Source organism: Gobius niger, assembly GCF_951799975.1.
Source record: "Gobius niger genome assembly, chromosome: 19".
Classification (NCBI taxonomy): Eukaryota; Metazoa; Chordata; class Actinopteri; order Gobiiformes; family Gobiidae; genus Gobius; species Gobius niger.
Genome location: NC_136870.1, coordinates 6822759 through 6837591, shown reverse-complemented (window position 1 = coordinate 6837591; position 14833 = coordinate 6822759). Strand labels below are relative to the sequence as shown.

General features: G+C 41.2%; 1 protein-coding gene across 1 annotated transcript; it reads left to right on the top strand.

Annotated features, from left to right (window-relative positions):
* The first annotated feature begins 53 nt into the window (after positions 1-53).
* cops3 (COP9 signalosome subunit 3) lies at positions 54-13295 on the top strand. Its single transcript, XM_079577538.1, has 12 exons — positions 54-240; positions 1315-1444; positions 3022-3134; positions 3422-3471; positions 4232-4324; positions 6221-6400; positions 6470-6610; positions 7272-7445; positions 9627-9713; positions 10055-10168; positions 10247-10327; positions 12595-13295. The coding sequence occupies exons 1-12, from the start codon at positions 186-188 to the stop codon at positions 12646-12648; spliced, it is 1272 nt and encodes a 423-aa protein (XP_079433664.1). The 5' UTR covers positions 54-185; the 3' UTR covers positions 12649-13295.
* The last annotated feature ends 1538 nt before the right edge of the window (positions 13296-14833 follow it).

The window sequence follows — 14833 nt, the reverse complement described above, 5'->3', positions numbered from 1 at the left end:
ATTTATTTTTGTAGAATCAAATCGTTACGGTGGAAGTCTCGCGGCAGCCTCTCGGTCTGTAAGCTCTCGCGTTACCTTTGTCCCTGTGGCGGCTGTGTGGCCCCCAGTCTCAGTCCGGACGGAGCAGTTTCTGACGTTTGAATGAAAAACAGCGCTCATCACCTCCACTTTGGACCCGCGAAATAATGGCTTCAGCATTGGAGCAGTTTGTGAACAATGTGCGGCAGCTCTCCGCTCAAGGTAGGCGCTGCAAACTTGTCCGAGATGGAAGTATTAGCCTGTGAGCTAGCTATGCTATCCAATGCCTTGCCGATAGCTTGGGCAGCCAAACTGGCCAGAGCCCTCTTTTGCTTCATCATGTAAACACACACTGAAAATGCCTTTATTTCATTACGAGAGTTGTTTAAAGTGTCTCCACGATACGTATCACGCACAAACAGAGCCGTTAAATCCCCGTTAGTGGCAACCTAACGTAACAGTGCTCCATAATTGTACTTTTTGTTTTTGCTCTAGAAAATTATTTCTGGGTACTGGCTCCCGGTAGTCCCGCCTCAGCCTCGTCTGATTGGCTTACGGACAGAATGCGAGAATTTGATTGGTTCAAACGCCTCTGTCAATCTTACTATCCGTACCACTGTTGCAAGGCCTTGACAGGACACTTGACCGAGTGATTTATATCAAATCTTCACCTCTTACAGCTATTTTTATCCATTACCCTGTTTTACTCTGCATCTTTGCACGCAGCAGCCCGCCTGTTGCTGCCCTAACACGCACGGTTAGACTTTGTAAACTGCTTGAATGCTATGAATGGCATGTCCATTGTCATTTGACATAACTTCTAATTGTTTCGATTGGGGCTGCACATGCTGCTTGATTTCTTTATTCGAGTAATTGATTGGCTTAAAACAATAATCACAACAACTTAAATGTTAACCACTGGCAGTATCACATCGTATGAACATTCTATAGAAACAACTTTTTATTGTAGAAATGATAGGGAACCTTCATAAATAAATTTCAAAAAAATAGTTTCAGTTCAAACAATGTCGATAAAGTATGATAAGAGGATTAAAATACCTCATGGAGCAACAAATGGAAGTTAATTTGGAAACTCATGACTACAACTGAACTCTTTTTAAGTTTTATTTTTAATTTTCTATTTTTAAGTTACCATAGGTTTTTGCTTTCACCTGTGGGACTCCGAGTCGGCAGCAAGGTCTCAGTGATTTTGAGAAAATGCGATTTATTATGGCCTCTTGTGATAAGGATTTAGAGGTTAATCTTATCTCCGGGCTGTTTGTTTGTGTCCTCCAGGCCAGATGACGCAGCTGTGCGAGCTGATCAACAAGAGCGGGGAGCTGCTGGCCAAGAACCTGTCCCACCTGGACACAGTGCTGGGGGCCTTGGACATCCAGGAGCACTCCTTAGGCGTACTGGCAGTGCTGTGAGTATTCGCAAGATGTTAAAACTGTGGGCCCCTCCCTCCCTAACGCCGTTCCCCCAAAATGTTTCAAACGATATCCGGTTTTGGTTACATTACAGGCACGCTACTAAAAGAAATGTAAAACAAATTTGTGACTAGGCCCCTAAAGTCAGGAAAAGTCCTGCCAATCAGGTTGGACAGGGACCCCCGCTGCTTCTGAATGAGATGTGCATCACAAATATCAGTTTTGAACTATGTCTGATTTCATTTGTCCCTGTCAAACAAATCGATAAATAAATAAGCAATGGAGTTTTGATGGGATTCAAGACAGACATTCCCAGTTACTAGAGCAGGGGCGAGCATCGAATTTTAACATCAGAGATTAAATACCTGTTAAAGTACTGTAAAATGCAGAAAATAACATCAATTCTGTTCCAGTCCCCCTCCCAATACACTATATGGTTAAACCTGACGTACAACATTGGGATTCTGAGAGAGCGGGGCTTTACTTTTTCGATCCCTGGAGTTAAAGTGAGGGGAGGGGAAGGGGGTGGTGGTGGAGCAGAACAGGGTTCACTACTCTATCTACTGATGAAAAAAAAAAAACACATCACATAGGGCAGCTTTAAGATGAAGAAGAAAATTAGCCCTTCACAAAGCTAACTTGCCTCACGTTGCTTTGACTAATACGAGCAATCGCTGTTGTTGTTTACATCCGCGATTATCTCAGGGCATGAAAAGCCATTAGATTAATTGTGCCAAAATCAAGGCCTCAAATATAATGAAAAAGCATTAAATTGGATTCATTAAAGCGAAATTTATTGGGAAATTTTGACATTACGTAACAATTTCAATGTATTTGTTTATCAAAAATACCCAAATGAGGGTCTTAAACATATTCAGCTGCAGTTTTGGCCGGATTTGACCACAACATTATTATTTTTTTGCCATAAGGTGCTCGTTTTGTCCAATTTTCTTTCCTCTATTTGAAGCGTTCTTAAAAGAATTATGTGCTGATTTTTTTTTCTGCGTTTGTGGCATTAAAATATAGTATTTGGGCATGAAAAATGGCATTAAAAGACATTCAGTTTTGCTTGCTTCTGCCTGTATAAACCCTGATTAGACGGCCTACCACTGCCCCTGGACGTGACATCGCAATCGCCCTTATATTGGTTCATAAGTCAGACATTTTAAAATGAAACCCCAGCTAAAACAACAACGCTTTCCACTACCTGTACCAGTGAGCTCAGTGTACTTAACATTTTGCTCCTGCCACATCCAAACACCACCCCTTAAATGTCACATATGAACTCATTAGCTAAAAAAAAAAGGCAGCAAAGTTATTCAAAATCATGATCTGAATTGGCAAAAGCTGCAGTTATTTAGGTTTTTTAATGTTCTCTGCAAAGAAAGAAAAGCACAGGTCTGTGAACCAGCTAATCCTGTAAGCTCCGACATCTACAAGCATGTTCTGGAATGCAAAAATGCTTTAATATTCTAATGACCTGTTGCGCTCTCAGAAGTATGCACTGTGAAATATTTCCCCATCGCTTAAACGTTCATTTGCTTGACTTTGTTTTTGCCCTTTTTTGTTGCAGATTCGTGAAGTTCTCCATGCCAAACATCCCTGACTTCGAGACGCTCTTCTCCCAAGTCCAACTCTTCATCAGTACCTGCAACGGGGAACACATTAGATATGCAACAGACACTTGTAAGCGCTCCGCCGTTCAAAGGGGTCCGAGCCGGTGCGCTTGACAGTTCGCTAATTACCCCAAACGTGGCCCGCGCTAATTAGCCTGTTAGCGCCCAACCTTGTCATTTAATCACACGCGACGTGAGAGAAATTAGTATTAGCATAAATGATCTGTGGCGTAGCTGGAGGAGAAATTGAGTGGCGAGGCGGCCGACGTGTTTGTAGACTGTCAATATCAGCTGATGTAAACACTAATGGTAGCGCTAAATTAACTTGTCTCATCTTGTTGTTCTCTTGTGCCGCAGTTGCTGGTCTCTGCCATCAGTTAACGAATGCCCTAGTAGAGCGGAAACAGGTAAGCCGCCGCAAAAACATACCCGGATTGGCGTTTTGTTTTATTCCTTCATGTTTCCTGCATAATTTTAGACACATTTGTAGTATCGGAAGTTGTAGGTTTTGTTTTTTTTGGACACATACGTTAAAGCAGTACTAAGTAACGTGTTTACCTTAATAAATCCTTTCCGTAGTCCCTGTGGGGGGAGTACAAGTGTTTATGGGATGATTCTTTCATCTCCCCCTGGTGTCTCTGACCAGAAAACCATGTTTGCAACTTGACTGCCACCGGTCCGGAGCCACCAATACACACTAATGGAATCACGAAGAAGAAGCTAACATGCTGACGGGCAAAGCTAACTGCAGGCTAACGTCACTTTAAACAGTATTTACAGCCAAGTTTGAGTGAAAAAAAAATATTCCATTGTATAATTGGATGTACAATATCCCTCTCTCCCTTCGCCTTTTCTGTCAGCGTAGTATTTACTCTCCAAGACAATTAATAAGTTAAAAAATCGGAACTTGCTGCGACACCTGTAGTTGCGCTTATGGCCTCTAGGGGGAAGAGTTACTTAGTACTGCTTTAAGTTACACAAATATCAATTCTAAGATGCCCTGAAGTAGTTTAAAATGAATAATACAGGACTTTTGTAGGATATATTCTGGTGAGGTTCAGTTTAACACATACCTTGTAAAAAATGTGTTCACTACTTGTGGTTTGTCTCTCTCCAGTTGAAATATTTCCTGCAGCTCTAATGTGTTGTTTTCCACTCTCTTGTCAGCCATTGAGGGGTGTCGTGGTCCTAAAACAGGCAATAGACAAAATGCAGATGAACACAAACCAGCTTACCTCAGTTCACGCAGACCTGTGTCAGGTAAGTCCCGATTTATTCATCAATAGGGGGGAAAATATCGGTTTTCCGAAATATCAAGATCATTTGTAGCACGATACGATACAGCAAATGCCGATAACGATGTTTTTTGTTTTTATTTATCATTTACTATTTATTGGCGTGATCATAAATAAAACAGAAAAAATTAGGAAAGAAATTCTAGAAGGGAAAGTCAAGACGGTAAAGGGCAGCGTGACAATTTTAAGAACTTGGTCTACCAAACACTGCCACATAAAAGGTGACTCCAGAGTGTCTTCCTGTCTGCATTTCCCTGTGAATTTCTAACACCGTCTTGTCCAAATGAATAAATAGCTCATGACATTCCATTGCAGGCAGTGAGTTACTGATGGACAGTTACAAGTCACGGTACGAACTAGCAGATGTTGCCTCAAGTCAAGCATTTATATCCAAACAATGTTTTTAACACGTGCCAGTTTCTGTCCATCAGTAACTCACAGCCCGGTGATGTTTTACTCGAGCTGCTCATTAATTTCTGCAAGACACTGTTAATTCCTAATGGGGAAATGGCGAGAGAGGAAGGACAGAATCAGGTATAGGGCCTTTTCGGTGCGATTTTTCAAGAAACATGCGTTTTTTTTTTTTTAACATACTGCATATTGTTTACATTTACATTTGTTTTCATGCATTGTACCTTTTTCTTAAAGAAATAAGTGAAAATGGGTCGATAGATCTTCATTTAACAAGAAATTTGAACTGAGCACATTTTCTCCACTACCCAAATCTAAAAGCTTCGTAAAAAAGCGCCAAAAACAAGGATTAAAACGCACCGGGAAATGACACGACTGAAAAGTGATGAAAAAGCCACAAAAATGCCATTTAAACGCCAAAAAAAAGCAACAATAACACAATAAATAAGCAATTAAAGACATGATGGAAACAGAACAAAAAAGTAATGAGAAAGCAACTTTTTTGGCTGATTTTTCATTGCTTTTTTGAGGCCACATCGCGACAGAATCATTACAATCAGTAAAGTTCGGCTTTACCCAAATCTAAAAGCTTCTCGACTGAAGCTCACAGCCTATAGGCTAGAGTAATGCCTCATTTGAAAGCTAAGACCTACAGAACTGGTTGTAACTTTTCTGTTACGTTGTCGCCCTTTTTCTCATGTTTTCGTAGTTTTTCTTGTCCTGTTATTGTTTTATTGTTGCTTTTTTTCCCCGTGCTTTTTGACTCTTTTGTTGTGTTTTCGTCACATTTTTAGTTGTGTTTTTGTCTCTTTTTTATTGTGTTATTGTTTGCTTTGTTGTCACTTTTTTGTGGCTCTTTTTATTGCTTTATTCATCACTTTTTCATTGTGTTTGGTCGCTGTATTTTCATCCAGTTTTCATCTCATTTTGTTGCTATTTTGAGACTTTTTTCACAAAGCTTTTAGATTTGGGTAAAATCAAACAGGAGAAAATGTGCTCGGCTAAGGCGGGAGCTAAGAGGTTAAGATTTGGGTGAAGCCGAACTGCGTTTAAAGCCGGGCTGGTGAAGGTGGGGGGGGGGGTCCACGTGCTGCACTGTACTGTTCAGACCAGTTCTTGATCATCATTGATCATCATGCCTCTATAGAGCATGGCTACTTCATTAATATTCATGGTATTGGTCATTGATATGCATGATGTCATCAAAAATCAGAATAAAAACCATCTGTGTCGTATCGTCCAGCAGAATATTGAGGTATATTTTGCAAAATCAACATCGTGTCACACCACTAATGTGTAATACATCGATCATCGCAGTATCGGCAAATCATGTATTGAGTTCCCCTCCCCATTCATGAACGTATGATCTAGTTGGATAAGATGGCCACTGATGAGTTTCTAAATGTTCTTCTTTACGTGATTGTGTGAATGTGTCGTTTGCCTTCCGCAGTTGTGCTTGTTAGCGAAGTGTTTTAAGCCCGCACTGCCCTTCCTGGAGCTGGACATGATGGACATCTGCAAAGAGAACGGAGCCTACGACGCAAAGCACTTTTTATGTTACTACTACTACGGTGGCATGATCTACACGGGCCTCAAAAACTTCGAAAGAGCACTGTATTTTTATGAGCAGGTAGTTTTGCATCGTCCTCATTTGCAAAACCGCCCGGCCCGTTGTTAACGTCTCTTTATCTGTGCACAGGCAATAACCACTCCGGCCATGGCAGTGAGTCACATCATGTTGGAAGCCTATAAGAAATACATCCTGGTGTCACTCATTCTACACGGCAAAGTGCAGCCGCTGCCCAAATACACTTCACAAATAGTTGGGAGGTTTGTCAAGGTAAGAAGGAACAAGGGAACTGTGTTTTCGAGCATCAAATGTGGGCACCTTAGCTTCAGAAACTTCCTTCAACTCATCAACAATAAAATGTTCATTGCATTTTAGGGTAGAAGTATTTTGCAGTTTGCTGGACTATTTTTTACTACTGTACAAGTTTGTGGGAAATACTAAATCTTTGGTTTAAAGCAGACTTCTCTAGAGGCTGAAACTGTACAAAATCCTTTCAAACGTTTCCTCTTTGTGTTCATGGCATATATTGTACCCTGCTGTAGTAAATGCTACAATACATTTTCTTCACAGAATGTTATTGATGCAAACATTGATCATTGTGCTGACTATGCTAATCTGTCAAAACTAGCAAGCAAGCAAAGTTTATATGGTCTTTTTATGCTCAGATTCTGCGAACTGTAGTTTAAACCTGCATTTGATTCCTGCTGATCTTCTCTCAAATGTTTATGCTCATGGATGTAATTAAAATGTGCCATGTGTGCCCCGAATGTTGGTTTGAAAGCAAAAATTGCAGATCTAATCACTAACACACAAAAAATTCTGAGAAATAGTGCAACAAATCCATTAGGAAGCTGACCACGAAAACATAGGATTATTTTCCAAACGCATTGCAAGAAAGTATCCTGACCGTTTGAATCATTTGTCTCCTCAGCCCTTGAGCAACGCGTACCACGAGTTGGCTCAGGTTTATAGCACCAACAACCCGGCCGAGCTGCGCAACCTGGTCAACAAACACAACGAGCAGTTCACGAGAGACAACAACACGGGCCTGGTCAAGCAGTGCCTCTCCTCACTGTACAAGAAGAATATACAGAGGCTAACCAAGGTGAGCGGCGCGGAAATAACTTGTTCAAAATCGTAGACAACGGATGTACAAAGTTCTAGCTCGTCCTAAAGGAACCCTATCAGTTGTGTCCCCGTTGCCTCGTCTGTGTGTCGCTTGATGAAAATAAATTTTGTTAGAATATGTCCGTTGTTTTGCACCTCACTGCTCAAAGCCACGAAACCAAAGTCTCAGAAATGTGTTGAAGCTTCATTACTGTTTGAGTCTTTATGAACGCTGACATCTTGTGGCCCAACTTTGCTATTACGCCTGAAACGCTCAAGAGTTTGAGCCAATTGACCTTTCGCAAAAGTCCCGCCCACTTAGCTACTGTTGCTAGGTCCGTCAAACTTTCTGATGCCGACGCTAGAGCGACTCGTGTTAGCGACTCTTGTTGGAGCAATACCTTCGTGACATCCTCCAGATCGAAGCACAAGGGGTTTCATTATGCAGCAGAGGGATATATTCAACTATCTAACGAAGGGAACAGTACAACTATTGAGATTAAAGCATGCGTCTCTAGTGAAGTCAGAGAAACCTCATGATCTCTTCCCTAAATGCAACAGGCACAGCTTTGTGGACGAGTCGGGCTCTTGCACTGCCCGGTAAACACTCATGTTTTTGTAGCGTCGTTCAAAATATGGGCCTTGCTTCGGTTCGCTAACGCTAGCTAAACCTACAGGTGCCACATTGATAATAGGACAGCTACGTAAGTATGCAAGTTGTGAGACTGTAGACTGAGGCTTGTAAAAGTTCACCAGCGCAGTGAAAGCTCCAGTTTGTTTAGCGTTATGTGACCTTCAGTAGCTTGATGTTGGCTAGCCAAGGTCTTAGCCTTACCTTAGAGAAGCAGACATATGCTTGTTTATTTTCTCAGACATTTAGCTGGGCGTAGGGCCGTCCACATCGTTTGATCCATTGTAGGCAGTGCTCCAGTTGGGTTTTTGGTTTTGGGAATGGAAAGAACACGACTCCCCTGGACACACTCCAGTGGCACCTAGTGTCCGATTTACAGACTCCATAGGCAGATGCTTCACCATTTTGCTTCTTCTTCTTGGTCTGGTAGAAGAAGCAAAATGGTAGCGTTTGTGGTGGTTAGTAGTGAAAATAGTGCATCTACTCAGGGCTCAGTGCTGGTATGTACTATTGGCTTGTTGCACGGTATGGCTATGCTAGCTCCTCTGACCTGAAGTTGTGAGCGCCAGTACTTCCTGTCTGTATTCCTTTCCTGTAATAATAATCATATTTTCTAAAGATCACGTGGTGGGCAGTGAGTTCCCGGTACATGATCATTTACTGTTCAGATCGGAGACACCTGTGATCATAAAGGATTGATGGTTTGTCTTGAAGCTAAAAGCTAATATGCTATAAAAGGCATTATTTCAAATTGTATAATGCATGAAATATGAGCTTTTTGCTTCAAGACAAACTCACTGATCCTTATAAACATAGACGTGTCCTCCATTGAAATATTTACACTGTACAGCAGCTCGTTAACCTGCAGGAAGTGATCATCTACCAGGAACTCACTGTCCACCACAGAATCTCTAGGAAATACGATGATTCGAACAGGTCTAAGCTAATCTTCATGGAAATTAATATGAACAGGAAGTACTAGCCCCCACAACTTCAGCTCAGAGGAACTAGCATAGCCACATTATGCAACAAGCCAATTGATTTGCAGCGGAGGTCTACGGATTGACAGACCTAACTTCATAGTAACGGTTGCTAGGATGTATGATTGGACAATTATCATTTTGGGGCGGGATTTTGCGAAAGGTCTATTGCGCTTTGACACACCGAACCACGACACACACAGATATGCACGTTCCCGAGACTTTGACACCGGCGCAGTGCCTCGATTCGGGACAACGACTGATACAAGCTCTGGTTTCCCATCACTAGGAAACAAAATTCTGGGTGCTCGAGGTGTCATAGTTTTGGACTCATTTAGACTTTTGACTGATGACTTTGGCTCAAAACTGACAGAAGAAGTTTTTCTTCTGTCTCTAGCATTTGATTTTTTGAGATCAATATTTAGCATTTTCTAACCAACAAAGTGTAAGATGGTGGAGACTTGGACTTAACTCGAGCTTACCTCAAACTGGTTCTATGTCACTTGAACTTGAGAAACTTGGACCACAAGACCGGCATCTGCATTAACAGCTTATTTGTTTTCTTCAGACTTTCCTGACATTGTCTTTACAAGATATGGCCAGTCGGGTGCAGTTGTCCGGTCCTCAAGAGGCCGAGAAATACGTCTTACACATGGTGGGTTGGCGTGTCGTTATTACTGTGACCATTTTATATCACTTGAAAGAAGTAAAAAAGAAAAGTTGTAATGCGTTTAATGGTCGCCTCCCGCGGGAGGTGTTCCAGGCATGTCCTAGTGGGACAAGGCCTCGTGGAAGGCCCAGGACACGGTGGTGGGACTATGTCTCCGAGCTGACCTGGTGTCGCCTCGGGGTCCCCCCAGAACAGCTGGAGGAGGTGTGTGTGGATCGGGAAGTTTGGGCATCTCTGTTGAGACTGCTGCCCCCGCGACCCGGCCCCGGATAAAGCGGAAGAAAATGGATGGATGGATGGATGTAATGCGTTTAAATGTCTTGCAGATTGAAGATGGTGAAATTTATGCTAGCATTAACCAAAAGGACGGCATGGTGTGCTTCCATGACAACCCCGAAAAATACAACAACCCCGCAATGCTCCATAAAATTGATCAAGAGGTACTGCCGTCTCTTTTAGTTTTAATATATACTGTTTTTAAGTAATGTGAAATGAATGACTGTTTTTTTTTCTTTCAGATGTTGAAATGTATAGAACTTGACGAAAAGTTAAAATCTATGGATCAAGAAATTACAGTAAATCCACAATTTGTGCAAAAGGTGAGACTGTTTGTGTTTATGGCTATTTATGACCAGATCTATATTTGAAATGAGTCACGACATTGAAATTTTGGTTCTTGTTGATCCTCTCAGTCTTGTTGTTGAACAGATACACTTTAAAAACAGCATCAAAGAACTGTCATTGAAATTTTGAAAGTAATTAAATCCAAATAAGTGGTTGTAGCTTTATGCTCGTAAGTACACCCTTCCTCAAGGGCGTTGTTTATTATTTAGAAAGTGTACAACAGCTCAGAATTATTAGTAAAAAATGTGTTTTTTGTTTAAAAAGCATTCAAATAGCATTTGAATAGATTTCCTTTAAAAAACAACAACTATTCATTCACTTAATAAGTTAAATTAATTCCAAGTAGCACCCCTGCAAAGTGCTTGTGTATTTCCAGGGCCCTCATACTCGTGGTTGGTGCGCATTGAAGATTAAGATGTCACAATGTTAAAAATATTGGTACATTTAGTGTGTGTGAGAGGTTGGTGGTCGGATGAGCCAGTGGTGCAGACTGGCAGCCTTCCCTCAATCTACTCCAGGGCAGCTGTGGCTACATGTAGCTTGCCACCACTGAGTATGGTGTGAATAAATGGAAAAGCACTATATGATATTAATAATATCTGTCAAGTTTTGGATTTGAAAATACAGGACATTTTCTAGCGCCCGCTGCCGTCTCACCAAAATGAGTGAAAATCCGGTCGTTTCCCGGCCAAAATGGGAGGCTTGACAGCGACATCTGCCACTCAGGCTTCTGCAGGCGGTATTTCTCGCGAGGCTAGTGACCGAGTTCAGTTCGGAGGCAGAGGAGTGTTATTTTAATATATTTTGTAACAATACGGAACATTTCCGGGATAAAAATAATAAGGGAAGACGGCGGGAAAGAGGGGCAAATACAGCCAAAACGGGACACTTGACAGCTATGCTTTGTAATCTCCTGGTCTGCTTTGTTTGTGGTCCATGGCCGAGGAAAACGCTTCTCTTTGGTCCTCATGGCGGGGAGCTAACATTGCTGTAATACCAGGGGCGACTCCGAAGGACATTTTGTAAAGTCTTTGCACCTCCTCAGCATTGCTTTAAAGGAATAGGCCACCGTTTTTACATATTAAGATATGTTCTTAGCTCACTTTAGTCGAGTTAATATATCCCCGTCTGGTCTTTGTCCGTGCGCTCTGTCACGCAAACGGAGCACATACGCAACCTCTCCCACATGTCACATAGCTCCGAAAAAGCTCACGATAGAAGCTACCAAGCTCTTCCACGTGTTCCCTATTTAAATAAAGTTACGTGAAGTGTTTTCATGCGAAGTATATTTACCCAGAAATGTAGCATGTCGATTTTATAAGAAAATAAAAAGGGGGACTATATTGTGAGGCGTAATGATACGAGGAGCACAGCGTCCGCATAGTAACTCCTAAAGACTTCCCCCGCTCACTTCCGTCAATAACCTTTAGGAGTTACTGCGCGGTCGTTTTACTCCTCGTATCATTACGCCTCACAATATAGTCCCCCTTTTTATTTGCTTATAAAATCGACATGCTACATTTCTGGGTAAATATACTTCGCATGAAAACACTTCACGTAACTTTATTTAAATAGGGAACACGTGGAAGAGCTTGGTAGCTTCTATCGTGAGCTTTTTCGGAGCTACATGACATGTGGGAGAGGCTGCGTATGTGCTCCGTTTGCCTGGCAGAGCGCACGGACAAAGACCAGACGGGGATATATTAACATGTCTAAAGTGAGGTAAGAACATATCTCAGTATGTAAAAACGGTGGCCTATTCCTTTAAAGCCTGGCTCCAAAGAGTTTTATTTCTTTCATTTTAAAAAATGCTGTGACCCAACACTGGGCTGGATATCAGATCTTTAACCGTGCTGTTTTTTTGTGCTGCAGAGTTAAAAAGCCTAAGTCTTTGACAGGCCCTGGAGCTCTGTGGAGGCTCGTAGCCGGTCTGCCCGCCTTTTTACCATTTTAAGGAGCACGCTCTGAAGGGGGAGCAAGGTGCTCCGCGTTCATTTCACAGGCCACACGGGCTCATTACTATGAATGGGGTTATATCACTGGGCATTTCTTGCTGATTATCATGATGCGTTTGCAATACTTTTTTTACCAGTCCCTGAGGTTGATACCGTGATCAAATTGTACCATAAGGTTTGGACATTACATCCCTTACCTTTATCTACTTGTCAGTAAAATGGATTTCGACTCGCTTTCTTAGGAATGTTTTGTTTTTTCCTGACGATATCTCTACTTTGCTCTTCAGAGTATGGGATCGCAGGAGGACGACGTCGGTAGCAAAACATCGAGTTACTCCTGAGTGGCCTTGAGACTGGGACAGAACGCCACAGCCACCCCCAACATGTTCTTCCCGGGATGAGTTGGAATTTTTTTTAAAGAGGAAAAAAAAAAAAAACATTCTATTGCATAAAAAGGACATTGGACAAGGAAATATCTAATTGTGTGGAATGATGAATCTGGTTATTCTTTCTTCACAGTGTCTTAAGGATAACAAAATCGAGGAAAAATAACAAAAAAGAAAGCTGTTTTTTCAGTGTTTTATTTATCTTGTCCAGCTACATTTACACAAACACACCATAAATAAAAACTGGACTTCTTTGTTCCAAACATATGTGTGGATATGCTCACTGTTTGTTTCGGGGAGAGCTGCATGATGACCGTCACGGGGGGGGCATACTTATCCCCTCCCGCCGAGGGACGAGAAGCTGAAATGATTTGACATTCTTAAAAAGTTGATTATTTTTGTAGATATCAGATCTATACACCCGAACATGCCCTTGCGGGGAAAAAACGGCACAATACAGGAGTGTTTGCAATCTTATAGGGATCTGTAACAATCTTGTCGTCCCCCCACTTTTCCCGTTTTTTTGTTTGTTTTGTTTTGTTTTTTTAGGTCGGATCCACTAGAGGTCGCTTTAGCACTGTACAGAGAACCGTTTTGACAGCTTGTGAGGAGCTTGAGCTTTGCCATTGTGGATCTGTTATATAATAAATTGTTAAAGAATAATGTACTGTTTTTTTTTCCTCCACTTTGTCAAAAAAGGAAAAAAAAAAATCTACAGAATTTATGTTAGAGTTTTGGATGGAATGTTATAAATTCAACATTATGAAAATCCAACATGTTAGGGGTACTAGCAAACAGCCATATATTTGCCTTAGCTGAAAATGACAAAAAGTAGAGAATAAACTCCAGTGTCTAATAGGGCTGGGACATAATATCGGATTGGATCGCCATACCAAGTATCGATACTTTATAAAGTATTGCAATACTTGGGTTTGGAGGCATTTTTTAATCATGCACTTTGTTAGATTTTGTGTCAACGCCCTTTTCAATCTTAACACTTTAATAAATGTCAAATGGCATTTGGTTTAGACACATGGCTGTTTTCTCTTTACACATTTTAGGATAAACATAATTACGTATTACGATAAAGTAAGTATTGGATCGGCCCATGAATATTGTGACAGTATGGTGACAAAAGTAGCACAGGAGTTTTCCATAATAGACAAATGTTCATGAGCCGTCATCTGTACTTGTGTTAAGTTATCGTGTGGCAGACGCAATGCTTCATCGGCAAAGAGTAGCAATCTTTTGGCAGCAGGCTGAATATACACAGTACCAATCCAGTGGGAGGGGTTTAACTTGATAGTACTGCCCTTCTTTTTTCTAAACTGCTACTCTGTTGAAAATCTTCTTGTTTAAAATCATGCAAATAATTCTCAGTCATCCAATGTGGTTCATTTGGTCTTCTAGGCCAGTGGTTCCAAAAGTGGTGTCCAGGACCCCCTGGCGGCCCTCCATGGCATTGCGGAAAGGCCTCCAAAAGGTCTACCACACATATTTTGAAATTTATTAGAATTTTTTGTTATGTTTACTTTATGTAGTTGTTTAATTATAAGTGATATTTGGCCTATAATCACTTGCATTTGTAAACTGTTATGTATATGATGAATTACTGAGCAAAAACATTACATCTTCCTTGAAAACAGTGAATTTATATTGTTAGGGGTCCCCACTGAGTCTTTGGTTCTTGTGCTTGGTCTTGAGGAAGGGCTTTCCCAGACAGCAATTTACTTTGTTTACTCTAAATCTGGTACTAGCTCATTAACTTGTGTTAACGTCTTAACCCCCCACCTGAACCAAGCACATTGTCCCCAGTTTGGCTTTACCCAAATCTAAAAGCTTCTTGAAAAAAACAGTCAATATAGCGGCGCGAATGGGAAACTGAGGATGAAAACGCAGCAAAAAAAAAAAAATCCAAAAGGTGACCAAAAAAAGCTAAACACTAAACAAAAAAGCAACAAAAGTGCAAGAAAAAAGTAACAAAAGCAACAAAAAAGTGTCAAATAAGCGGTAAAGGTGTAATAGAATAGTGGCAAAAATTAGACAAAACTAGATTAGTTTTGTAGGTCTTAGCTTTCAAATGAGGCATCACCCACGCCCATAGGCTATGAGCTTTCCAGTACTGAAGCTTTTAGATTTG

Coding starts and splice junctions, on each gene's coding strand:
- cops3 (XM_079577538.1), top strand. CDS start 186: ATGGCTTCAGCATTGGAGCAGTTTGTGAACAATGTGCGGCAGCTCTCC. Junction 4,325..6,220: donor TTCACGCAGACCTGTGTCAG/GTAAGTCCCGAT, acceptor TGCCTTCCGCAG/TTGTGCTTGTTAGCGAAGTG. Junction 10,169..10,246: donor TCCATAAAATTGATCAAGAG/GTACTGCCGTCT, acceptor TTTTTCTTTCAG/ATGTTGAAATGTATAGAACT.